This window comes from Populus alba, chromosome 19 (assembly GCF_005239225.2).
Source record: "Populus alba chromosome 19, ASM523922v2, whole genome shotgun sequence".
In the NCBI taxonomy this organism is placed as follows: Eukaryota; Viridiplantae; Streptophyta; class Magnoliopsida; order Malpighiales; family Salicaceae; genus Populus; species Populus alba.
Genome location: NC_133302.1, coordinates 14800748 through 14813460, shown reverse-complemented (window position 1 = coordinate 14813460; position 12713 = coordinate 14800748). Strand labels below are relative to the sequence as shown.

Here is a 12713-nt window from a genome sequence, read left to right as displayed (position 1 = left end):
AGGGCAATTAAGTATTTTCATTATACATTAAAAAAAAAATCCAAAAAGTCTTTGGAATGATTATATTGAATCTTTATTTTTAAGGCTAATTCAATCATTACACTATATAAAAAAAGTAATTAATCAAAATATCCCAATAAATGTTACAAATACTATTTTTTTATACGACTAAGCTTTATAAATAAATAAAATAAAAAATGAAATGATAATTTTATTATAGCAATTAACAGTAAATGATGTCTATATTGTTAATTTTTTTTATTTTTATTTTTATTTTTAATTTTGCCGATGCCATCCCCACCCCTCCCCACCCAGGTCTTCTCTTACGCAGAGAAACAGAAACAGAAAGGAAAAGAAGTCTCTCTCTCTCTCTCTCGCTCTTCCTCCCTCTCAATCTGTGATTTGTTTAGAAATAGATCTCTCGAGTCCTCGAGCCCAGTGACTGGGTTAATTATAATGCTGAGATTTTTAAAAGGAGTGGTAGGTGGTGCATCTGGTACTGGACTTAAAGATCTCCCTTACAATATTGGCGATCCTTATCCCTCCGCTTGGGGCTCCTGGACTCACCATCGCGGCACCTCCGCAAAGGTGAGAGTCTCTCACCCTTTACTCTTCTCCTTTTCCCTTTATTTATCTGTCACTTATGATGCTTAATTGCAGTTGGTTTTGATTTGATGTTCAGGATGATGATGGATCTCCGGTGTCCATCTTTTCTTTTTCTGCAAGTAACGCACAGGATGCCCATTTAGCTGCTGCTCGTAATGGTGTCAAGCGTCTTCGTACTGTCAGTTTTCCTTTTCTCTTTTTATTTGCTATAAAATTGATTTCATTTCTGCCTTTATTAATCCTGTCTAGCGTTTGTTTACTGTCCGGGATAGAAGAGACAAAGACAATTAAGATTTCTTGCTTTTGAAGGACAAAAATTCAATCCAAAACTGTCCCTGAAACCGATTTACTTTTATTTTTCACATTTTTGTGTTTATGTTTTTCCTGTTACGAGACAATAACCAAATGCAGCCTAAAACTAGGTTTTTAGGCTGCTTCTTAAAATTATTTTGTTTTATGATACATATCAATTTCATCCTTGCTTCCTTGTGATCTATAATTTATGATAAGGTTTTACCTTTTTAAGGCTTCTTGTATCCTCCTGCAAACTGCAATGAAATTAGGTGTTCACAATCTTTGACCTGCTTAAAGCTTTCGTAATCGTATCATAAGGGCTTTTTCTATCCTTTATTGTTAAATTTACGTATTCAAACCATTGCCCCACTCGTAATGAAGCTGCTGTTCTTTCTTTCCAGGTCAGACATCCAAATATTCTGTCATTTCTTCACAGTACTGAAGTTGAAAGTGTTGAAGGTTCTAGCTCGAGAATTACTATTTATATAGTAACTGAGCCTGTTATGCCGCTATCTGAGAAGATTAAGGAACTAGGTTTAGAAGGAACACAAAGGTTTGACTGCTCTAATCTGCTGGAGTTGTTTTCTTATTTCGCCTATTCCAATTCAAGTGGCCCTTTATATATATATATATATATATATATATATTAAACAATACATATATATATATATGTATGTATGTATGTATGTATGTATGTATGTATGTATTAAACAATTCCTAACACAAGCTTTTGCTCTCCTTATCATGATAATATATTTTCTTTTGACATGCAGATTAACATTCTAAGAACTTCCATTTATAACTACCTTTTGATTTGGTAGTGAAAAACACAGTCTAGGCACAACTTCAGGATCATTTTGTTTTAGCTGGATGTTGACAATCTCCTATAATTCCTTGCTCTCATTCTGTGATGTTCTCTACATAAGATGACACGCTCAATACATAAAATGGTGACACTTGTTGAAAACGACAATTAGAAATTGAACTGCTCTCAATCAAACTAAGCCTTATCCAAGAGTGTTTTGGCCAGTTTCCTCCACCCTTTTCCTTTCTGGAGCTATCTTTCACTTTTAATTACCTTTCAATTAATGGGGTTCCTTAAATTTTTTCTCATAATTCCTTTTTATGGCAGGGATGAGTATTACGCTTGGGGGCTGAACCAGATAGCTAAAGCTGTGAGCTTTTTGAATAATGATTGTAAACTTGTAAGCATTTTCATCTCTACAAGTGATCAGAAAAAAATCATTAACTTCTTGTGCCCTTTCTTTATTCTTCTTTGTTTGCATCACTTTATGACTAGATTTGACCATGGCAGGTTCACGGTAATGTTTGTTTGGCCAGTGTCGTTGTCACACCGACATTAGACTGGAAGTTGCATGCTTTTGATGTTCTATCCGAGTTTGACGGAAACAATGGGAATGCAACCGGACCAATGCTGGTAATTCAAGTGTCTGGAAGTGAGCAATTGATGCAAGTTTCATGTTTCTCCTATACCAGGCTTATATTGTACTATATTCCTAAATTTTCAAAATTGAGCAGCATTTGCGAGTAGGAATACACTGATTGCTTCTTTGAGAATTTTGTTCCTTGTCAACTGATTTACATTGACTAATAAACTTATTTTCTTCAGGAAAGAGTTTTGATTAATTTAGATTAAGGCTTATGCAGCCTGTTTTGTTCTTTGTAACCTCATGTTTTCAATGATAAAAATGTTTTACTTTATTCTGATGCTATAAATTTTCAGCACATTCTTCCATCACTCAACTATATAATTCTTTATGGTGGTGGATGGTAGAGTAGGAATTACCAAGGCTGATATCCTTTCTGTTTATCATAGTTTAACATGGATTTGTTTTAAAGACTAGCAATGGTTATAGCTGGATGGGTTTAACATACTATTTATGCTTGTTTTTCTTTTCTTTTCATCAGCAATTTGAATGGCTTATTGGATCACAATATAAACCAATAGAGTTGGCCAAGTCTGATTGGGTGGCAATCAGAAAATCTCCTCCTTGGGCCATTGATTCTTGGGGCTTGGGTAAGTCTCTTTTGCTCCATTTGTTGATGTGTTGCTTAATTAATATGTTGGCTTAGCTTTGTACTTAATGACATTCATCAACAAAAAGCCGTGTTGGGCGTGCTTATACTGATTTGTTGAATTAACTAGAACTCAGCCTTTCAACGGGACAAGATAATACATGTTCATTTTATTTTCCTTGTAGATCTTTTTTAGGAGATTATGTGAATATGATGCTGGGCCTATAGACTCATCTCCATGATTGTCACATGGGCACCATATTGCATTTTTTTTAAACACATGATCTAAGATGCATATATGTTCACTTAAAACAATTTGTGTTTTTAGCGAAACGTGATCATTTCTACAGGAATAACAAACTTGTCGCTACTCTATTATTCAAGTGTTTCTATTGGTCTATTCACTTTGCCAATGGACATGGGGATTGCCTCTCAACCCATATTACAAACAGAATGGCTTTTGAAGCTTTCTGTTCTTTGAGGCCAAGACAAGCTCTTCAATAAAACCCCTGAAATTTCTTTAGTCATCTTTTAAAAATCTTTTGATCCCTTTTCAAATGCTACTGTAGTTGATCCATGATAACTATTGAAGCCCGTTGCTATGTACCCACATTCCTAGCCACTTATATTTCACTTCCCCTAAGCTGTACTCTTATGTTCTGCTACACAGTCCACATTATCCCAACGATTTCCTCACTTTCCCTTTAGTCTTCTTAAACAGTCCTCCCTTCATTACATATGCTCTATCTTTCCTCACACCTTTAGATTATTAGATCCCCAGACAATCATTCTGCATTGTTTGCTTTGTGCTTTGGGGTCAATTTTATCAAGTATGAGAAAATGTTCCAAGTTTTCTTACTATTAGCTCTTTATCTATCATCATTATGCACCGTGCATTGTTTGCAACTCTTGTAAACAAAGTTGGTTAAATTAGCATGTGGCGAGGCAAAGAAATGCAGGGGAAAAAATAATCTCTAGCTATTTTTATTTTCTTCCATGCAAGTTTCTGCGCACAATCTGATTGTTTTCCTTTTCCTTTCGTTTTTAATTGAATAGGATGTCTTATATATGAACTATTTACTGGTACGAAGTTGGGGAAAACAGAAGAGCTGCGTAACACTGCTTCCATTCCAAAGGTTTGCCTTCAGGAATTTATTCGCATATATTAGTAATAATGATAGTGTTAGATACTGTTTCATGGCTTCTTTCTGTGTTTTATTATGTCCTTGATGATTCCTTTGATTTCAACTCATGATTTATTTTCATTTGCATCTACTTCTTCCCCAGTCTTTACTTCAGGATTATCAGCGCCTATTGAGTTCTATGCCTTCTCGCAGGATGAACACAGCAAAGCTTCTAGAAAATAGTGGTGAGTTCTTATTAGGAGTTGATTGTAGTTTTATATTCTTGGAGGAACTTTCTAGTCCTACTAGCAGCATGTCTGGCATCAGATCCATATTAAAATTCAAGTGAACTGAAGTTATTTTTGCTAAACATACTTATTTTGTATAAATTTGTAAGGATTAGAATTCAATGAGGTAGAGCTTGTTAATTGAGGGAGAAACAAATTGATGAAATTCCTATTTTATCCATCTCAAAATGCTGCATTCATAAAATTTTAAGGATAATTTTGGCTTTTAAGAAAATGTGGCCACCCAACAATATAGGGACAAGTAATTGTGCTGATCACATTTCTTTTAGCTCCCCTCTTTATTTACCTGATTATGTTCATAAGCTTTAGGGGATTTTGATTTTCCAAAACTGGGTCCCTGCACCAGCTGAATTCTTGAGCAAATCTGACCCTTTCACACAGGTTTGAAAGTGCTCAAAAATCATGGCTTTTAAAAGCCATTTCAGTCATTTTAATAAAAATCAATTTAACAAAAAATGAATATTGAGTAAAAGTGATGAATTTATTTGAATTCACCACAATCATTTACTTTCCAAACAGCCTCTATAGAATGAGTTTAGGGGTTTTTCTTCACTGATTAGTCTAGTCTAGTTACTGTAGCTATCTCAACCAATTAAAGGTCAAATTTTCTCTAGTTATATTAACATCAACAGGTGTGTGCAGTTGCAGAAGAGAAGTAGAAAATGTTAAGCTGACTTATGTTGTCCTCTTTTCAAACAGAAAGTAAACTGAAGAAGACTTCACTCAAATCTATAATTGCACTAAAATGATTGGGTAACCGATGGACAAACATAGGGTAGGCTGACCAGAGTGTTTGAGTTCTCTAGCTATGTCTCTAAGTTATTGTAGTCAGTGGCTTGTCGTCATTTGGAGAGAGTTGAGGATCATTATTTGATCTGGCCACCTCAGCAGGAAGAGAGGAGAAAGTAGAAGTTAAATCTGATTTTGGAAATTCTTAAGAATGGATTAGTGAAAGCTGACTTTCATGTTTTTAATAGTTCCTCACATACATATTATAGGAAATTGCTATTATATTCGGCCTTAAGTTAGATCTCCATGCTCAATTAGACTGCATGAGTTCAGATACTTTCTCCTGGTTGTTTTTCTTCTGTAGTTTCTTCTTTGTGTTTTGTTTCCCATTGTTTCCTTAACTTCTAAATTTGCTTAGCTTTCCATTGTACCTTACTAAATTTTTTAAAAATTGGATTTTGCAGAATACTTCCAGAATAAGTTGGTGGACACCATACATTTTATGGAAATTCTTACTTTGAAAGACAGTGTTGAGAAGGACACCTTCTTCCGCAAACTTCCAAATTTAGCAGAGCAACTTCCTCGCCAAATTGTACTGAAAAAGGTGGGAAATTCAGATTCTAATGTGTATGTCAACATGAATTCTATACTATATACTTTTTTCCTTTTTTGATTTTCATCTTGGTTTCTGCAGTTACTTCCTTTATTAGCTTCTGCCCTTGAATTTGGTTCTGCTGCTGCCCCTGCTTTGACCGCGTTGTTGAAAATGGGTTCTTGGCTTTCAGCTGAAGAATTTAGTGTCAAGGTCTTTTTCCTTGCCTCCTTTTACATTATCTTTTTTTAATGGGTCATGGGTTGGTTTAAAGATTTTTATAACGCTTCTCTTGAAGTGCCATGATGTTGTCACCATTTGTGTAGTGTTGTCATGTCATAGAGGTAAGTTCCAATTATTTTTTTTTTCAGGTGTTACCGACTATTGTGAAACTTTTTTCCTCCAATGATCGTGCTATTCGTGTTAGTCTCCTGCAACATATTGATCAATTTGGAGACTCATTATCAGCACAAGTAGTCGATGAGCAAGTATGCATCACTGATTAAATGATTTAGTGTTTTTTTTATTCAAGCAAGCTAGTTATTTTTATTTGGAATGTGGTCTTCATAATATTTGTAACTCTCAAAATTGGAATAATGTGGCTAGGTTTACTCTCATGTTGCTACCGGGTTCTCTGATACATCTGCTTTGCTTCGTGAATTGACTCTTAAATCCATGCTGGTTTTGGCACCTAAGGTACCTGTATAACTTTTGCAGTGGCCAAATGTGGTTCTTGTTATTCTCTGCTGTTTTTCCGTTTTAGGTTTATTGGTTCATTTTGTGTTATGCTTGTGTGAACAATTAATTGTGGTTTTTGAGTCCTTCCTGAATGTTGCTTTTGTGTTGACCTGAAATTGCAGCTTTCTCAACGTACTATTTCAGGCTCCTTGTTGAAATATCTTTCAAAGTTACAGGTCTGCACAATTTATTTGTTGATACTACTGAAGTCTATTTAGATTACTTTGTTACTATTTAGACTGCCAATTCTGCATTTCTTTTAGGGTTAGTTTGAAATTCTTTTCGTTCAATTGACAATCCTTTTCCCTCTGACCTTCTATATGGAAGCAAAAGGAATGCTTCTACTACACTGTGTAGTCTGTGGTTTAATATATTTATTTTTTCTGTAGGTTGATGAAGAGCCTGCAATTAGAACAAATACCACCATATTACTTGGGAATATTGCAATCTACTTGAATGAAGGGGTAAGAATCACTGAATTGTCATGTTGTCTTTAGTTCTACCTGTCAAGAATTGCATTCTACTCTTGTTGAAGAGGGATTCTATTAAATTTCTGTAATCATTGATTAATAGAAATTTACTAGATTTTCTTTGTGAAAATGTTCTCTTGTTTATTTGAATTACAAGCAGACAAGGAAGAGAGTTTTAATTAATGCTTTTACAGTCCGTGCACTGCGTGATACTTTTCCTCCTGCCAGAGGAGCAGGTACAAAACTTTACATTTTGTTTATTTCTTATTTGCTTTTGATCAAGTTCTTTGTTTTGGGAGAAGGTTTCATACATTTCAAGGTTTTTTCTTTTTATTTTCTACTGTCTATGCTGATTTTTTATTAGTAGATATTATTTCACTCTATTACATCCCGGTGTTTTGTGCACCTGCTAAAATAAACTTGTATTATGGCAGGAGTAATGGCTTTGTGTGCCACTAGTTCTTATTATGATGTCACTGAGATCGCAACTCGGATTCTTCCAAATGTTGTTGTACTTACCATTGATCCTGACAGGTTATATTTCTTTGGATGATATATACATATTTTAGTGTTTTCCCTTCATTGCAAATGAACGGAAATGCTTTTCTTTTGGACAGTGATGTTCGATCAAAATCGTTTCAAGCAGTTGAACAGTTTATGCAAATAGTGAAGCAATACCATGAGAAGGTATGCTTTTGAATTGCTGTTCCTTTTGTTTCAATATGCTTTCTGTTTTCAATATGGACATTTAAAAATTTGAAGAGATTACTAAGGGCACATGCATTATAAAGGATATTAGACCCCATAGCTTATATGAACCAAGTTATGCTGCTTTTCCTGGTCAATACTTGAAAGCACTCATGTAGAAATGGTATTCTCATGTAAATATTTGTTGTGGTTCACTGATCATTTGCAAACTTAACATTGCTTTTTTCATTAGATCAGTATAGGTTCCAATCGTAAAAAAATCGTAAGATTTTACTAATTATAAAAATAGCTAAAAAAAAATAATATGCATGTGAAAAACATTACTGAAACAAAAAAAAATTCGAACAACATTACTTTAAAAGTACTGCTTTGGCAAATCAATCCAACTGAAATTAGTAAATAAAAGTTAATATTCAAATATTCCTTCAAATAATATATATAAAGAAAGTCCTAAAGATGTAAGAAAACGAAAATGATGAAAATGGTGTTAAAATCAGGATTTCAATGATTTTACAGTTTTGAATCGCAAGTCAGGCGTGATTTCACTTAGCTGCAATTTCTTGCTGATGTAACATGGTCACTGCATTTTGAATCTTAAGATCGTATGATCTTATGCTCCAAATTGCTATTTTAGTAACCTTGGTCGTAATAGTACATAATTGGTAGCCCATTCAGTGCCCTTTTTTCCTGCCCCTGCTTCACCCAGGCAAAGCACTTATTATATGCAGCCTGCTGATTTGTTAGTATCCCTGACTGGGAGAAGTTTATGATAGTTGCCACTCACATGTCTTACTTTCTGCGTGCTGCAGTAACAACGAAACTTCGATTTGTATGGCATTATTATTATAACAGTTCCATGAAAACTGCATTTTAATAATGTTGGTTAAAGAAGTTCCAAGTCGTTTAGTAGAGTCAGGTGTCTGCGTCCTTGATAGATGAAAACATCCCCCTTTTTAATACTAAACTCTGTTATTCATCCTTCACTCTGTCTCTCCATGATATAGATGACCATAATCTAGATGTGTCCATGATCTGTTTTACTTCCAGCAAGATACTGTTGCTTTTTATTTCAAAGCATTGAGCTATTTTGATTTGCCCCCTTTGGTCATTTGTAGACAAATGTTGGAGATACAACAGCTGCAAGCACAAGAATCTCATCAATACCAGAAAATGCTAGTTTACTTGGGTAAGTTATTCCTGAATTTGTCATATTGGAAAACTTCAAAATGCTCTTGCTTGACTCTAGTCCTTCCATAACTGGGATTTAAGTTCTGGTGTAGCTGGTCAATTGAGTTGGCGGTTTTTTCTATGTACTACCATCGGTAGGAGCATGTCTTAACATCTATATATTCTGAAAGTGTATGTGTGTGTTGTATTTTCCTTTTGAACCTCTTCTGCCCCATTTTTGTTGTATTCATTTTTTCGTAGAGGTTCAGATTAGAGTTTCTTTGTAATCTCATATCCTATATTTTTTTATCAATTGCATATCAATCTATTTCTTTTTTTCTGTGAGTGGTGAACATGAATATGTAGCAATTTCTCATGATCAAAATTGCATGTTCAGATGCTTACAAGTTACATTGCACTGGTTGCAATGGCTGCAGGACTCCTAAACACCCTCTTAATTCTCCTTGACCGATGCATCTCCATTTGCAGTGTGTAACTTCATTTAAAAAATGCATAAAGCAACTCTAAACCATTAATGATATTTTTGTCCAGTTTTTATTTTCCTTAAGCATTTCTCCTTACTTTTTTGCTCCATGAATTTTGTATTGATCTGAAGCCATTCCTTTCCATTCAGATGGGCCATGAGCTCCTTGACAATCAAAGGTAAACCTTTGGAACAAGCTCCACTTGCTCCTGCAAATTCTGGCTCCCCTCTATCTTCCACAACCTCCAATGCCAGCTCAGGTATATATCTCAATAGCTTGTTTACATTTTTATATGGGTTTAAATGGAGGAGAGCTTCAATTGACCAAGTGTCCAGTATCTTAATGGCCATTTTGTTCTCTGGCATGCCTCATGAAGCGTTAACTGCACACTGATAGTAGTTGGTGAAATGCACTGTTGATTCAACAATGCTTGCCTCATCATTGCTTATGCCTGCTTTTATTACGATGCATTTATACTATTCAATATCGGATGGTGTTTTTGTACGGCAATTGTAGTGATGGACTCTCCAAGTATAGCAGCAGTCCAGATAAATTCCAGCACAGAATTGGCTGATCAACCTGTACCGGAGTCCCCTCCTTCAACAGATGGCTGGGGAGAAATTGAAAATGGAATTCAAGAAGAGCAGGGCAGTGACAAAGATGGGTGGGATGATATTGAATCTTTTGAAGAGCCAAAGCCTTCTCCAGCTCTTGTGAACATTCAAGCAGCTCAAAAGCGGCCGGTCTCACAGCCAGTTTCTCAGCATAAAGCGCAAGGTGAAACCATCATCATACACATAACTCAGACACACAATTATAGTTCTTAATTAAAAAGTATAAGCTTCTGACTGAATGCTTTGACCATCTGGGATCTGGCTCAACTGCATGGTTCTGTCATCAACTGCACGCATAATTGCATTTCTATATGTTTGGATTAATGAATTATCAGAAAATCAAGAAATCAAAAGGGATGGTATAGAAGCATTGTTTCAAGGAAGAGGAGCAATTCCAAGGGAAATTGAGGGTATTCTGAGCTGGTTATAAATGAGTAGAGAATGGAAACCCTTGTCATGAAGAGGGGAGAAATTTAGAGACAAGGGTAGGCGCTCCTTAACAATTACAAGACCTGAAGAGTCTCAACCTTTGAGAACTTCTTCTGCCAGCATGATAGGAACTGTTAGCATGTAAGAGAAATTTCCTTGCATTTTGTGTGGGTGAAATCCTCATGGAATCAAGGTTAACTAAGAGTTTGTTTTGTAGTGCTTATAAGTAAAGCAGCCACCCTCTATAGCTGATTATAAGACAAGCTGGAGAAGACATGCTTCTCTCATAATAAACCTGTACCTTGATTGCTTTTCCTAAAAGCAAGCTCTTTACCAATCACATTTCTTTAATAGTTATACCAAAAGCTGCGTGATTCATAAGCTCAACAGGGCCAAGTGGAGCCCAGGAGAAGGAGCTCCACATAGAATTGCAGCTGCTAATGCTGTCCTGAAGCAAGCCATAGCACATTAGCGTGCCTGGGTCTGTGAGACACCTTAGAGTCTTTACTACCACTGGGTTCATGTGGTCCCTCTGAAACTCCTTTGAATTCCGGGCTTATGAGTTGCTTTATAAACCATTTTGGATACTGGGCTTGAAGGTACTCTTAGACTTGGAGCCTTTTAAAGTGCTTCAATTATACCGAAGTTGAAATCCTTATGTCTGCTGTAGAGCTTCCAGGGATGGGTTTAAGACCTTCATTGGGGACGACTTCTGCGGGGTACTTGCTTGTTTAGAGAAATCTGCGTTACTTTTTCCTATGAACGTCCCATTTTACTTTGTTTGCAGTATTATTTCTTTTATTATAATTGCTTCCATGAACATATTGTTATGCTATGAAAATGTCAATGACTGTCTTTGACATATATTCATGATGTACGCAAACGAACTCTCCTAGAAGCATGTCTTTCTGTCTATTAGCACCTGCTTGGATATTAGATGCATATCCTTGTCATCTGTTCTCTTGGTGAGATATTCAGCAAGTCTCTTTAATTATTAATTTTACCCCTCCTTCCTCAGCTACAAGTTTGCGACCAAAAAGTACAGTGAAGGTGACAAATGATGAAGATGATGATTTATGGGGTTCTATAGCTGCCCCTGCTCCAAAAACTACGACAAGACCTTTGAATGTCAAATCAGCTACAGCACTTGATGATGATGACCCCTGGGCAGCGATCGCTGCTCCTCCGCCTACTACTAGGGCCAAACCATTGGTAGCTGGTAGAGGCCGAGGTAAACCTGCTGCTTCAAAATTGGGCGCACAAAGGATAAACCGGACGTCCTCATCTGGGATGTAATTCAGGGACAGAGAACACAAGGAAGCAAAATGAAGTTTTGTAAAAAAACAAAATTCTGGTGACTGGTTGACTTTAAAATGGAATAGATCCTAGTTGACGTGAGTTATATCTGCTACTTTGTGCCCACATATTTGATTTGTAATATCATTCTTTTCTGCATCATATTCATTCTGTTTTGTTTCTCCTTTTAATATAACTGATATCTGGTAGAACAATTTGCAATGTATGTAGTAGGTAAATTAGTTTCTGCCACAGCTTCTTTTTTGAATTAGCAAACTCACAAGGCTTGTAAACATACTTGAGATGTAATGCACTTGATTGGAAAAGTTGTGGAAATATTTTTAATTGTTTGGATGTTGATTATTGTTATCTCAAACATAAGTTTGTGTTTGTGTGCCTGTAGGTGCATGGACCAAAGCGAGTTTATAATCAATCTTTAGTAGCACATGTCACTGTTGCATAAGGTCGTCGTCATGCTAAAGCGATCTTCCATTCATGGTTTTCTATGTTTCTTGTCTTTGCTGGGCTCCTCAAATACTCGGTTTTGATTTTGCTCGTGATAGGAACAAGAGGAATCAATGTCTTCACTCGTGGATGGAAAAGATTTATTCCGCGTGGTTTATGTTATGAATCTTGCTTTTATCGCTGGGAGAGTAGCAAATTTTTAATTTTCACAGCAATGTCTCGAATAATTTGGTGAAAATGAGGATTTCCAAGCAGCCAGATGCAGAATGATGCTCCTGTGTAGTAAATAAATGGATTTTAGATAATCTTTCCCTTGCATGAGCCAATATGCAACGGGTTTTATGCATAAACTATAGTTTGGAAATTGTTGCTCCTGGGAATTAGTAGCTGTAAATACTTCCAGTCGAGGAATAGCAAATTTTTTTTTTTTTTTGGGTTCAGAAATTGATTGTGCCTTAGTTTTGGATAACTTTGCGAGTAAAGCTAATCTTCTCCTTAATCCTTATAACCTGAAACGATGTAAAATGAAAGCCAAGCCATGCCAAGTTGCCCATGTTGCTTCTTTATCCTGCGGCTCCATTTGTCCCCCAAACTCGAAGAAACAAAGATTTTCATGGCCTTTATCAGTTTCTTCCATTGGTACACATTGAT

At 35.9% G+C, this 12713-nt stretch overlaps 1 protein-coding gene across 1 annotated transcript; it reads left to right on the top strand.

The window, feature by feature from the left end:
* The first annotated feature begins 319 nt into the window (after nt 1-319).
* Nucleotides 320-11951, top strand: LOC118035971 (uncharacterized). Its single transcript, XM_035041639.2, has 21 exons — nt 320-588; nt 683-784; nt 1302-1453; nt 2033-2105; nt 2216-2338; nt 2830-2938; nt 3994-4073; nt 4225-4306; nt 5563-5702; nt 5793-5903; nt 6062-6178; nt 6297-6386; nt 6551-6604; nt 6818-6892; nt 7059-7134; nt 7333-7432; nt 7516-7585; nt 8722-8792; nt 9408-9517; nt 9775-10035; nt 11320-11951. Exons 1-21 carry the CDS (start codon nt 457-459, stop codon nt 11595-11597), a joined length of 2406 nt encoding a protein of 801 aa, XP_034897530.1. The 5' UTR covers nt 320-456; the 3' UTR covers nt 11598-11951.
* Nucleotides 11952-12713: the final 762 nt, after the last annotated feature.